The 12,889-nt window shown below is 44.4% G+C and overlaps 2 protein-coding genes across 2 annotated transcripts; both read right to left on the bottom strand.

Annotated features, from left to right (window-relative positions):
- Positions 1 to 517: 517 nt before the first annotated feature.
- gabarapa (GABA(A) receptor-associated protein a) lies at positions 518 to 3,553 on the bottom strand. The gene is made up of 4 exons (XM_056575927.1): positions 3,309 to 3,553; positions 2,494 to 2,572; positions 2,264 to 2,382; positions 518 to 1,625 (listed from the first exon to the last, which is right to left on the bottom strand). Exons 1-4 carry the CDS (start codon positions 3,396 to 3,398, stop codon positions 1,545 to 1,547), a joined length of 369 nt encoding a protein of 122 aa, XP_056431902.1. The 5' UTR covers positions 3,399 to 3,553; the 3' UTR covers positions 518 to 1,544.
- A 2,654-nt stretch (positions 3,554 to 6,207) lies between these two features.
- LOC130370174 (CTD nuclear envelope phosphatase 1A) lies at positions 6,208 to 12,882 on the bottom strand. Its single transcript, XM_056575886.1, has 8 exons — positions 12,140 to 12,882; positions 10,025 to 10,091; positions 9,147 to 9,265; positions 8,987 to 9,058; positions 8,240 to 8,356; positions 7,787 to 7,898; positions 6,745 to 6,829; positions 6,208 to 6,625 (listed from the first exon to the last, which is right to left on the bottom strand). Exons 1-8 carry the CDS (start codon positions 12,242 to 12,244, stop codon positions 6,562 to 6,564), a joined length of 741 nt encoding a protein of 246 aa, XP_056431861.1. The 5' UTR covers positions 12,245 to 12,882; the 3' UTR covers positions 6,208 to 6,561.
- Positions 12,883 to 12,889: the final 7 nt, after the last annotated feature.

Here is a 12,889-nt window from a genome sequence, read left to right as displayed (position 1 = left end):
AATGTATGTTATAATATCATTCGAACGGTATTTTTTGAAAACCCTTAAAACCAAATTAGCAGGCATAGATGATTCAGCAGAATTCCAATGCTAAGGAAATACAATTCGAAGACATGAGTTCATACCAAGCGGTTTCTGATTGATGGTCGTTCAGTATGAGTGCAGTCCGGTTTTATGTAAAAATGCATTTATTAACTATATACATGAGCATATACATGCTCAGAACAACGTCTGAGAAACGCTTATATCGTGTTACATAACTAACCTGGAGGGCAGAATCCTGAACTGTGGCCCAAACAAAGCTGTTTGCATATTGACTCACTAGTGTACTTAAATTCAGAGTATACATATTCTTTAATAAGGATTCTGATGATGGGTACAGTTTCATAACATGCTCGTCATTGATCATTGATTGTCAATAAAAACAGGAAACACCCCTGGCTTTTATCATATTTTATCTGGTATGTTCACGAGTGGAGAGAAAGAGCTATATAATGCAGCTGCATACAGAGTTAAATTATTTTCTTTAAAATAAAAAAGTGGAACCAAAAAGTCAAAAACATAATTGGACTGCGTTTTACGACACCTTTATAAACGAAGCCTTCTAAAAATAAGAACAATAATTACATCAATAATCATAACAGCATTAAAGTAGGAGACCGACCACTGAAAGCAGGCGTTGACAGTGGAGGAATCATTAGTCTGACATGTTGTTCTACTTCAGTCTAAAATCAGTTCTGAACTGAGGTTATTAACTTGTAAATTAGCAGCTAGAGTGTCTGATAGACTATTTAATTCGTTAGCCACTCTAGTGTTCCAGGGGAGAATGTCGCCAAAACGTATCGGTAGAACCAAGAATTTACCCAGCCAAAAACAGCTTGCTTTTGGCTGGTAACTAATGCCATATCTCCAACCATGGGTAGATGCATTACACTCCAAAAAAAGAAGAAAATAATTATCCCAACTGAATAAGTTGCAAATTATTGTCATTGTCTCCCAGAGCTGATTTTATCTAACATTCACTCTTTACTACAACCTTGTTCTTCCTTCCACTAAAACATAACTACAAAATAACAAACGACTGGTTTATTGAACCTAACTTTAACTCTTTTTTTTTGTTTTTTTTAAACGGCATCCAAATAGCATATATACATCTATATAAATAGATATATATATAAAATGAGATAACTGGCCAGGGAACCACTCAAGCAATGTCCTTTGGGTAAAGAAGCCAGGAGCAGGGGAGCACAGAGTCAGACTGCAGAAAGAGTAATAAAGACACGCAGGAAGGTGGAAGTGGGGGACAGCAGGGTTGCGGCGGCAGGGAGTGGTGGTGGAAGTGCATACGACATATGTACTCTGGGGCCTCTAGGCTGCTGAACTGGATTTAATATTTCAATGAATGATGGGAATACTTCAGGGGAGAGGGGAGGAGAGGGGAGAGGGGGAGGGGGGGAGAAGGAGGACGAGTGATGGTGGTGGTGGTGGTGGTGGTTGGTGGTGGTCGGGGTGGTGGTGGTGCTGGGGGGATCAATGTAGTGGGTTCAGATTTCCCTTTGGCTTTCTCCGTATACGCTCTCGTCACTGTAGGCAATATAGAGGAAAAAGTCCTCTTCGTGGTGCTCCTAAAAAAAAAGAGAGAACATATTAAGTACAACATAAGCTTGATGGAGCGTAAACAGCAATCAAAGTGTTAGGTGGGGAACTGTTATAGAGATATATTTTGATCTTAATGGCTGTTTTTCCCCCCAATCTGAAATCCATCCTTGATTGTCAATCTTTCTCAAAAGAGCTTTATCAGGTCCAGGCTGAGCGCGTGTGTCAATTACCCATTTAGCAGGCCGCTTTAGCTAGTAGTAGTCATGGTAGTTATTGTAATGGTTCAGTTGCTGTAACCGGCTACTCTAGCTACTGCATACCAGACTGCTAGTTTTCCAACCTGTCAAATGTTGGTCGTAACGCTAGTCATAGTTAGTTGGTCATAATGTTATGAAACACCGCCCATTAAACGTGGAAGGAGTAAACTAGCCCCTGTAACACAATAGGGTGTTTTGTCTCCTGGAATGGGCTCAGTTGGCCTGTGACGGTTGCTAGTATGACGACCTGTTTGTTTAACCTGTTGTGGTCACCTAGCAACCAGAAGACTACAACCGGAACGAGACCCCAAACGTCTTGCTCGTGGAGGGGGCGCGGTGGTTCTGCATGGGGGCCCTTAACGGGTCCAGGGGGGGGGGGCGGGGGGGGTCTGCCTTCTAGGGCTTACCTGGTACAACAGTCCCATGGTGGCTGAAGTGGGTGGAATGACGTTGTTTACGAAGAAGAAGAGAGCATCCTCCGCCCGCAGGTGGATTCTTTTCCGGATGAGGAAATAGAACTGGCCCACTGGGAAAGACAACATGGCAGGGTTTAGTTTTTTAACGGGCAAAACGTTTTTGAAACGATGCCTTTGTATAAAGTCGCGTATATTATACTGCTGTAATGAGCTGGGTTTACCTGTCAGGTCTGAGGGGACCAGATATTTCTTCTTGTCCAGGTCTCCTATTCTGGCTTTGGGGGCTTTTTCCACGATTACCTGATCGTGGAAAAAAAAAAAGAATTAAATTAATTATTTAAACATACCGCACATTGAGTACGGGGTGGTTAAGACCCGTTCATGCCTTGTCCGCCGAGCGTGAACTAGACGGGCGAGGGTAAACAATCTTGACGTAAACAAGTAGGCCCTATCCGATTGGTTAACAACGCCTATTTTAAGGTACTCTCTACCGGACTAACAATTTCCAAACCCTATCCTCAAACTACGATAGGTTATCATATATCTATATAGAGTAGTTTGGTGGCATTGCATTGTAACATTAATCCTTCTTAAAACGCACAGGACAAGGCTTGCGACGACGATACTAAATAAGCAGGAGGACAAAACAATTATGCAAACGATCATTTGGTTTAAAAAATGAAATCGCTCCTTTTGATCGCGGAGGACCTGTGTAGAGACAACACTTTGTGGAATGGCAGCATTATTGTGTGGCCTGCGGTTTATTTCGTCAGGCCGTCCTGATCGCCGTCAGATGTTTTTAAGATTACGGAGACACGACAACAGAACCTAAACGTAGCACAGCGTCCGCAGATGTGGCACACCCTTATAATAACGCCATTGGTATCATAAATATGGTATAATAACACACAGCCTGCGATCAAGACGGACAACATGTTAGATAAGGAACAATTGTTTAGGCTAGCCGTGATAGCCACCTTTAGCGGAATGCTAACAACACGGGCTGAGCTAAAGGTGCGCTAACATCCCAACTTACTGGAACCCGATCGGGATACTTCTTCCTTATCTTCTCGCCCTCTGATCGCCTCTTCTCAAATGGGTGCTCCTCTTTGTATTGGAACTTCATTGTGAAAGGAATGACAGACGAGTAATCGGTAAAGAAGAGTGGTTTTCTTGTGATTTTTCAGCGGACGATATATTTTAGGTGTCACTCGAGGAAAACAAACGGTGCTAACTAGCGTTAGCTCTCTACAGCTGTTTTCCTAGTGCGACTAACGCGGAGTGATACAATAACAACATGACTACGTATAACGTCCAAATGCAGGATACAACGCTATGTTTCTTTGGAAAAAAACACAGTATTGCTGTTTTTTTAACATCATGTATTTTGGCCAAGGTAATCTCTATTTTCTGTAATCGTAAACTCCATCTGTAAAGCTATGAATCATTTTAAGGGGACTATATTAGTTTGCACACCGACTGCGCTGCATCATTCTGAATATATAGCGAAGGCTGTGAAGCGGCATCTGCCCTTGTCATATGACCCGGGCCCTGCAGTTTCCAGCAAGAAAAACACACAAGGAAATGAGGCAAGATGCTGCCCTCGAGAACTGTGGTAGTCCGGCCGTTATCGGTTAAAAAGCACAAAGTGGGTACTAGTCAAGGTCACAACAGTAAAGAACAACATCCTTAACTTTACCCCGTGCACAAAAAAACATGGGGTGTGGAATGTGATATGGTATATATAGAAGGATAACAGCATAAAACCAAGGCATATTAAACAATGTAATTTATCAAACAATTAAATGTAAATAATACTAATTCATAGAGTAATGTCAACAGTGTGCTTGAACACTAGCATAAGAGCATTCAGCATTTTACATAGTGATCAGAATATCAGATCACGTTTCACTAATCTAATTGATTGAAACAGCAATCAAAATAGAGGGCACGGACACACCTTGATTCGGTTTGTTGTCTGTGTGTGTGTGTGTGTGTGTGTGTGTGTGTTTAAAAAAAAACGCCATTAGGAAACCAACCTATCCAAACGACCAGATACGTTTTTCTTCTCTGTACAGAATAGAGAAGTTCGGAATGGATAACAATATTGGAATGGTTTCAATATTGTATTTATTTCAAACGGTACATGAAGGTCATTAATGAGATCCTATTCCTATGTTTCTCATTTATAAATCTAACAATACAATCATTCAATATAAATTTAAACTCATGTTTAGCAAAGCTTATAATAAACAGAGGTAGAAGGCATGAGTATGAAACTGTAGGTGTTTTCATGAAATAACTGCAGAAGAGCAGTTTAAAATGTTAAACTGCCCATTGGTGCAAAGAAAAAGTTACTACCTTTGACAAATAGTTTGCAAAACTAACCTGTGAAGTTTGCTCAATTATCAAGTATTTCAACTTTGTCATGGGTCACCCCAGGAAAAAATAGGTTTAGTTTTAGGTCTTACCACTAGGTGGTGTTCAAGTGTTAATCAGAAGGGAGTAGGATATGTTGTTTTGTTCTCCTGCCTACTCTTCTTGGCTTCTTCACAAACAAGCTTAAAAGGTAAAGCAGGCAATTCAATTCAAGCAACATTCTAACGTGTTTAAGTTAAAAAATCGTAATCAGACAAAAAATATACTGCATCTGGGGCAATCACAGTATATCATTTCAGTCATTGAACTTATCGGATGATCTACCTGCCTTTCTCCCTTCCTACCCGAATATCTGCAGCATGCCCTCTGCTATTGCACATAGCCACGGTCTTGACCGACTTATTGCTAAACTTAAGAACTAGTCACGTGTTTGGAGATGCTTTGAGGGAGGACGGAAGGGAAGGGTGGGATTTTTTCAGTTGGATAAAGTACTTTGGCTAGTTTTTCTGGCTTACTCTAGCTTAAATGTTTTAATCACCAAGGCCCAAATGTTAGACACCAAACGTAGACGCAGTAGATTAAAAAGCATGAAAAACACTGCAGATCGAGTTGATTGATACTGACAAGTGTTTTATTAGTAACACAGACTTGGAGACAGCCGATAAGAAGCCATTTTATGCTTTGACAAGACTGAGATTGTTGAGAAGGCATTTAAAAGATGGCAGGTAAGTCGGTTGAACCCATACAGTATGGGGAGCAGGTCAATTTAAAAAGGGGCAGGCTGAAAATATGAATCGGATACAAAACCAACTGCAACAAAAACAAGAATTAAGTGCAAGTCATTAAATGAAATTAGGATGGTATCACATGGTAAAAGGGACAGGCGCAAAATATCATGGTATCCAAGTCCTAATATAGCATAATAGCAGAAGAGGAAACAGCAGAAATTGAAAAAGTGACAGCAGTCATCTCATTACCAGACACTTCTTTTTTTCTTATTTTTTTTAAGTCCAGTCAATATCACCGATTCACTTACAGAGTTTGAGAAAGTGATGAATGTGGAAAAGGAAAAAATGAACGAAAAAAAGGGAAGAATATCAGTCTGCTGAGATGTTTTTCCAGAACGACTTCTATGGATGGTAGGTAGCAAGCAAAACTTCATCACATCACATACATTTATCCGTCCTGGTGAAAAAAAAATATAGAGAGAAGTACCTCAGAAATATCTGTCAGATAGCACTAATCACCGCTCGGTCTCGGGCGATTGATCTAAAACCTTTGTCAGGTCGGGGTAAACTGATGGGGTGGTTTGCAGTCTACTGAAGTGCAATGTTCAGAGTGATGGAGAAGAGCCAATACGAGATAGATGTCCTTTTTGTTGCCACACTGATAATCCTCTTCCCCATCGTCATCAAAACTAAAAGTTTTAAAAAGACTACACGGAAACGCGGCAAGCACCCTCTCGACCCGCGCGCGCACAATGGCACCTCCGGGCACACCGAGGTCAGTGTCAGGAGCGGTAAGGCATAGAGGCTCCATTCTGGTTTTCAAAAAGCAAAAAAAAAAAAAAAAAAAAAAAAAAAACGGATCAAGAAAAATAATAATAAAAAAAAACTAAAGCCGGCTCCCTATCGGTTCCCCGAGGAGCCTTGGGCTCCATCGATCCCCAACTGTTCATCCCTTCTCAGGCACGTCACCCCCAGCCCCCCCGTTCTCCACAGCGCCAGAGGAGCTGTTCAAGGGAGCGGGGGGGGCCGAGCGGCTCGGCCAGGCGGGGACCCGAGTGACGAGTACGGGGATGGGGGTGGGGGGGGGGGGGTGGGGGTGTGAGGGGGGACGGGGGGAGCCGGCAGAGGAGGGTGGTGGGGGGGGGGCCCCCTCAACAAGCCAAAGGCCCTCCTGGCTGGGGCCTATGACCAGAGTCCATGCAGCTGGAGGTTCCGACTGAGGACGGAGCGAACGTCAGCGGTGAACCTGGGGAGAGACAAGCAGAACAAGGGACACCGTGAGTGTCCCTGTGTCGTCCAGGCCTGCAGCCGTCCCCACCCCACTCAATGTGGTGCACGTGAGAGTCGAGGCGTGGCGGGGGTTACCTTAGTGCGTCCAGCATAGGCAGCAGGTTAAGAAGTGCTGTGTCACTAGGGTCGCTGAACCAGGACTTGATGGGTATTGCATTGTCTGCAAAGAAGACAAGCAAAACAAATATAAAAAAAAAAAGAAGGTGTATTCAAGAACAGTGCATGGTGTTATTTTGGGGCCGTGTCTGTCCTGTCATAGGTCAATGATGATGTGCCTTGGGTCTGCTAGTTCTGCCAGTTCTACCAGTCCGGGGTGTGTGACATTAAAATCACTTCTGACATAGGCTCCCGTCCAGTCAATGCTAGAAACAATATGATCTTTTTCCAAACACAGATGACTTGTTGATACTGTGGTTAGCTTTAATGCGCTGATCCAAAAATCACAAAAGAGAGTTTGTATTGCAGTGGGCCAGCAGGTTCTGTTGGCCAATACGTGACGCATATCACAAGGTCACATTATCAATACCGACAGCCCCTCGTTAAAGCTGCTTGTGCACAGACAACACAGATAGCTTTCACTTCCCTGATTCCCAAGGCAGACTCAAAAAGCACACTCAAAGTCTTAACTCATTTTCCAGGATTTAAATACCTCCCGAGGGCAGCCAGAGTGAGGGAAGGGTCCCCCAAGTTCGGTTTCCCCGACAGCTCTGTAGATGCTATTTCAACCTTGGGTTTTTCAAAACTAATTTGGGAGAGATTCTGAGAGAGACGTGAGCGTGTTTCGCAGTGTCTCGTGGGCCCAGGACGCCGAGGGGCTGGGGTGACTGCGTGGGCACATCTCACGCGACAACGTCATTCAAGTGCACGGCCGTAGGCTCCTCTTGGTTAGACACCAATCTCCAGGAGGAGGTTGGAGCCCACATTTGGCACAGATGTCTCACGGGGTAATGCTTAAAATGGAGACTAGGATCACTGACTAAGTTGTAAAAGCCTCAAAATGTCGGCGGTTGGGTTGATTGCTTGTTGGAGGAATGAGAACAGTCATCGTGTGTCATTAGTCTGTGTGCATGGAGGAGTGGCGTGGGCGTGTGCATGGAGGAGTGGCGTGGGCGCGTACCTGGATGGCTTCGGTAGGCCCCGGGCGAGTTGTCCAGGATGACGATACTGGACAGGTCGGCGTGGACCACGGAGAGGTCTTTAATATAGCTCCCGAGGTCCAACGTACAGTGCTGCCCAAGGGACACACAGGCACGACGTTGGATGCAATGCGATGCATACAAATGTGCATTAGGGGAACTAATGTATGATTGATCTTCACTGACCCTAAACAAGACACGAGTGTGTGAAACCGTTGATACGTCTTCTTCAAATATAAAAATACATAATTTCTATAACTTTTTGCTCTGCATTCCTGCCATAATTGGCCTCAATCAGATTAGATTAAAAAAAATAACATTCTTGAGTCTAATCCGTCAAATCGTGACGAAGCCGAAAGATCCCCACCCCTATGGTACCATAGTCAGTGCCACAAACTGGTGATGGTTTGTACACCGGGTAACCGATGGAGTACCTGTCGATAGTATCTGCGTTTCAGGATGTTCCTGTTGTTGTCCAGCTTATCCGCCACCGCCGACCCGTAGATCTCCATGCTGGCCGTGAACACCACTAGCTCGTACCACTGGCTCACCTGGACACGGAGGCAATTCATCTTAGCGTCTCGGGACAAATAAACAAGACGTGGGTGAAGGCTACACAAGTCCTGGGTCTGCAGTACTGGCCGAGCCGAGGGTTGGTGCTCACTGATGGCTCTGTTCGTCATCGAACACAACCAAGTAGCCAAGAAAAAAGGGCCAAGCAGCCAAGAAAAATATAATAAATCGCAAAAAGAAAAGCCAAGAAATATTATCAACTTTATTAAATCAGTTACATTCCTGTTGATTGACTCATCGTCATTAATTCCCAGCTGCCAGATGTGAGTAATTGTAATTTTTGGCAATAGTGGTTAATAAAATCAAATAAAAGACAGCCGACTTTGTCCCTCTTGATTTTACTTTTTCAGTTCAGAGTTTTCAGTAAAAAATGTGGACATACCCTTGATCACAGAGGTGATAGTGGGGCCGAATACTTGTGCAAATCATTAGGCTAATGATGGGTCTGCAAAGCCATTAACTTCATGATGAGATAAACCTGGGTAAATCCCAACTATTACACCTCTGTGATTAAGGCCGTTTATACAAGCTGGTTGGAACCCCAAAGAAATACATTTCTGTCGCTCCACTGGAAAATTGATTGCAGGAAACTTAAAAAGGGCACTCACCACTTCTAGAAAGAAGTCCACATGTGGCCTTTTGTGTACAAAAAATCTGACTGGATGTTTATCAATCACAACCTGCGAAGAAAAACAGCAAACATTGAATGAGAGGGTGGGACCATTAAAAAGCACTCGACTCGTTCCCGTCGTGTGGGCTCGTACACACCTTCAAGATGAAATCTGGCGGCGTCCCGGGTCTGACTGTGGGTCTGAGGACGCCGTCGTGGTGAGAGTGGATCAGCGTTTCATCCAGGTCCAGAACTAGAATCTTCCTCTTCACAGTATCTGATGGCACACATACAAGTCTGAATGAGCACTCCTTCGGTAGGTGGAAGCGAGTGCAGGCTGGGTAATTTAACACCGTGGCGGGATGAGACCACACAGGATGTTCTTCAAGGACACCTACAGGGTTGCACCTGCTCCCCGGGGCGCTCAGACTGAAAGAAGCCCATACTAAAAAGGGATACTCCTGCATTATAATGGCCTTTTTAAACGCTGTTCCCTGCCATGGCAATTAACACCCTTGATTACAGGAATATATGGGCATCAGGGACCAAACTAGAACCCACTCCCGTTCAAAATGGCACCGATGACATTTAAACTGAGCTTGCGTTTTATCATAAGAAAAAAAAACATGATTTTTCCTATGGTTAAAAAGAAAAAACACCCAACAATTTTTATATGTAAAAACATTCAAAGACGTTCTCTAATCTAGAAAGCCGGATGAAAGAGACTTACAGGACCCATACAGACGAAATTTACCTAAAAGGACCTTCTAAACAAATGTCTCCTGAGGTGAAGGTGAATTTACATTAGGTAAGGTTACATGATGCCAGAGAGGCATATCATCACACCATGTGTCGGCCCGAACAGCACTCTCGCCCTCACAACATTCGTCGTTGCGTTACTCGTTAATGTTTACTGCTGTTCGGCTTTGGGCTCTTCTACATGGAAAATAAATCAAGCTTGAAAGATACACCTCCAGTTTCAGTCAGCTGACTATTAACCGCGTCCTGGGTAAAGAGATTGATGGAGCATACTCACTGAGTCTGTTTCTGGATATGGGGGAGAGAGGCAGCGTGTCATAACGCACTGTCTGGTACTGGATTATCTGAAAGCAGAAAATCAATGCACATCAAGTACTGAAAACATGTTGTGGCACAAAAATGTGGTACAATCAAATAATTGTCTCAGCAATAAATGAAGCCTCTTTAAACAATTGAATCACTATGTTATCAAGTGCCACAATTGACCGACTTCAAAAGTCGTTTGTGAAAAACAGACTAATGTATTCAAATTGAACCTATAACCTGGTCGTTCGATTATCTCACTTCTCAGAACGTGTTTGCATTTCCCTGGAAACTATCAAGATCAAAAAGTCTGGACTAAATATTGGTCACGGTTTCTTTAAGGGCATTACAAATAAAGCTTGATTTCATAAAAATACAATAAAATATAACCAGCTAAGGCAGCTATGCTGGGGGCAGGATGTCAAAAAGTGGTTAAAACCTTATTCTACACAATAAGAAGTAAATCCACCCTGTTCCTGGACAACGTCTGTTCAACTCAGCAGACCGAGGAAGAAATGTGCCATATTAGAGCTGTGCTAACCCGTTAGCCTTAGCGCCCACCTCCTCCCCTTACCCGCCTTGCAGGCTCTGATCTCATGGAAATGACTCCAAAGAGGACCCTCAGTGCTGGGGCCCGGAGGCTCTGCACTCTGCTCCGCCGGGGCTATTTATACCCCCCCCCCCCGCACACCGCCAGCTGTCTGCGGGTGTCAGCGGAGCAGGGTGATACGGTGGGAAAGGAAGCCCTGCAGGGTGACTTTGGCCGGGCCTGGCTTGCTTGGCAGTACCCCGAGCAGCCGGCGTGGGGGGGGGGGCCTCCCCTCACAGCACCCTGGCAGGGGGTGATGCGAGGGGAAGCCCGTTGGCAGCGGCAGATGTGGGCACCGCGAGACGGAGGCATAAGCCCTCTATTGACTCCGCCTGGTCATCAACTGATGACCGGATGCCGTCAGCTGTTTGGAGCTCGGCGGGCGATTATATTATTAGGTAAGCATTAAGATACCTGTGCCTCACAGGGTTGTCTAGATACAGAGGAGTCACTTCCGTTTGTGGATGCACAATCACAGGAAAAGGCGTTATGAACTCTGGAGCATGACAATCCGGATATTCATAATACTACGGGGGTAAAGGTCACCACTAGCCCCCCGGGTAGGCTCTGCATTGGGGAAGCACCTTGACCCTTACAGAGAACGGGCTTCTAGCCAAGAAGTTGGCGTTTGTCTTTCTCAGAAACAATAAACATGTTAAGGCTTGGTGTAGTTAAGCCCATCAATACAGCGCCATTTGTTTTTTACTGTCCGGGAATTGACACGCTAGGGACACTTGGCCTTGTGATAGCAAACCTAGTGCACAATGGCAGTTATGAGAGTTATTAAGAGAAAGAGAGAAAGAACAGTAGAAGCTCTGTGCTGAAAATATCTGCGAGTTTATCCACAACCTGGACTGGACTATTTACTCACACTGTGCTGACACGTGACTGCAAGTTCCCAACAATAAAAGATTTAGACCAACCCCTAATACCAGGATTATAACGAACCGGCAGTCCTTCAACAGGGACTTTAAGTGTGAGGCAGCTAACAAAGTCCACTCATCATCACAGATGCATATCTATAAACATCCCGACACCTGTGTGCATTGCTACACGGCACGCAGTGTGCCTCAGTCAAATGCCATGTCTATTGCTGTGCCAAAGTTGAATCTCACAGAAGGTGAAAGTATAAGTGCATTGGTTCATTCATGCATCCGTTGCTACGGTGTTGACTGCTCACATCAGATGGTCTACCCATCTGTTAAATGTCAAACGTAGGCCACTGACAACTTCAAGTCAAACCTAACCAAATAGTTTCAAGCATTAAAGTTAAAATGTAGATTTCATTTTAAGTTTTCCTGATGGTAGCTGACGTTTTTGCACCCATTGTGAAAAGTAAATGATGCATCCCGTTTGGTTCAAATTTGGAGGGAAGCTTGCGAACTTAGGCCATTACAGCCGTTGAACATGACTTTAGCATTACAGGCATTTCAAATCACAGCAAGAGTTTCATTTCACTCGTATAAGCTAGTACCCGTTAACACTTCATATAATGCTCACCGTTCGGAGGTTTTTTCTGAGAATGTACAAAATGAACCCCCATAGTCTTGACGTTACATTGAGGAAAGTGCGGATGCCGAGTAAACACTGTCGGGTCTTGAGCATGTTGATCCGCTACTGAAGACCCCGCAGGAAGAAGAAAACGTATATTCTTGATCGGTTTCGGAAGCTGCACGAAGATGTGAGGTAAATTGCAAGGAACTTGCTTAACAGCGATACAAAGTCCGTCCGGTTATCCGCAGCAGCCGAACTAGCAGTTCAAACAAGAGGCCAAGCAAACGTGTGAGTACCTCGCTCTGCACACTTGTGGCCCGACTCTCACCGAAGATAATGCACAAACATTGTACCTATGGTATAGTTTGTAAGTTACCACGTGTACGCTTTACCACGTACACGCTACAGGACGTCTGCGTCTCCAAGAGTCTTTCCCCGCTGCTCGTAGACAAGCTTGCCCCAAAATCGGTGTAGCAATTAGCTATTAGCCCGCTAGCTATCACTAGCTTGACAGGGTGACCACCTTGAACCTTTGAAATATATGATACAACTTTAGGTCTGGGCGTCTTTAGGTGTCGAGCCGACTCGTTATGGTTTCATACGACGTCCAATATGGCTATGGGTTTTCCCGGTCCTTCAAGTCGAGCTAGACAGCATAAAATCTGTTTGTAGTTCACTGCAAATCCGGAATGAAACTGCGAGCCGCCATCGCCGTCTTGCCGTCACTTCCGTAAAGAACGAAATGGTTGCGCGCGG

This window comes from Gadus chalcogrammus, chromosome 17, assembly GCF_026213295.1.
Source record: "Gadus chalcogrammus isolate NIFS_2021 chromosome 17, NIFS_Gcha_1.0, whole genome shotgun sequence".
NCBI classification, from domain to species: Eukaryota; Metazoa; Chordata; class Actinopteri; order Gadiformes; family Gadidae; genus Gadus; species Gadus chalcogrammus.
The sequence above is the reverse complement of the archived record's forward strand: the minus strand, read 5'-3'. Positions and strand labels throughout refer to the sequence as shown.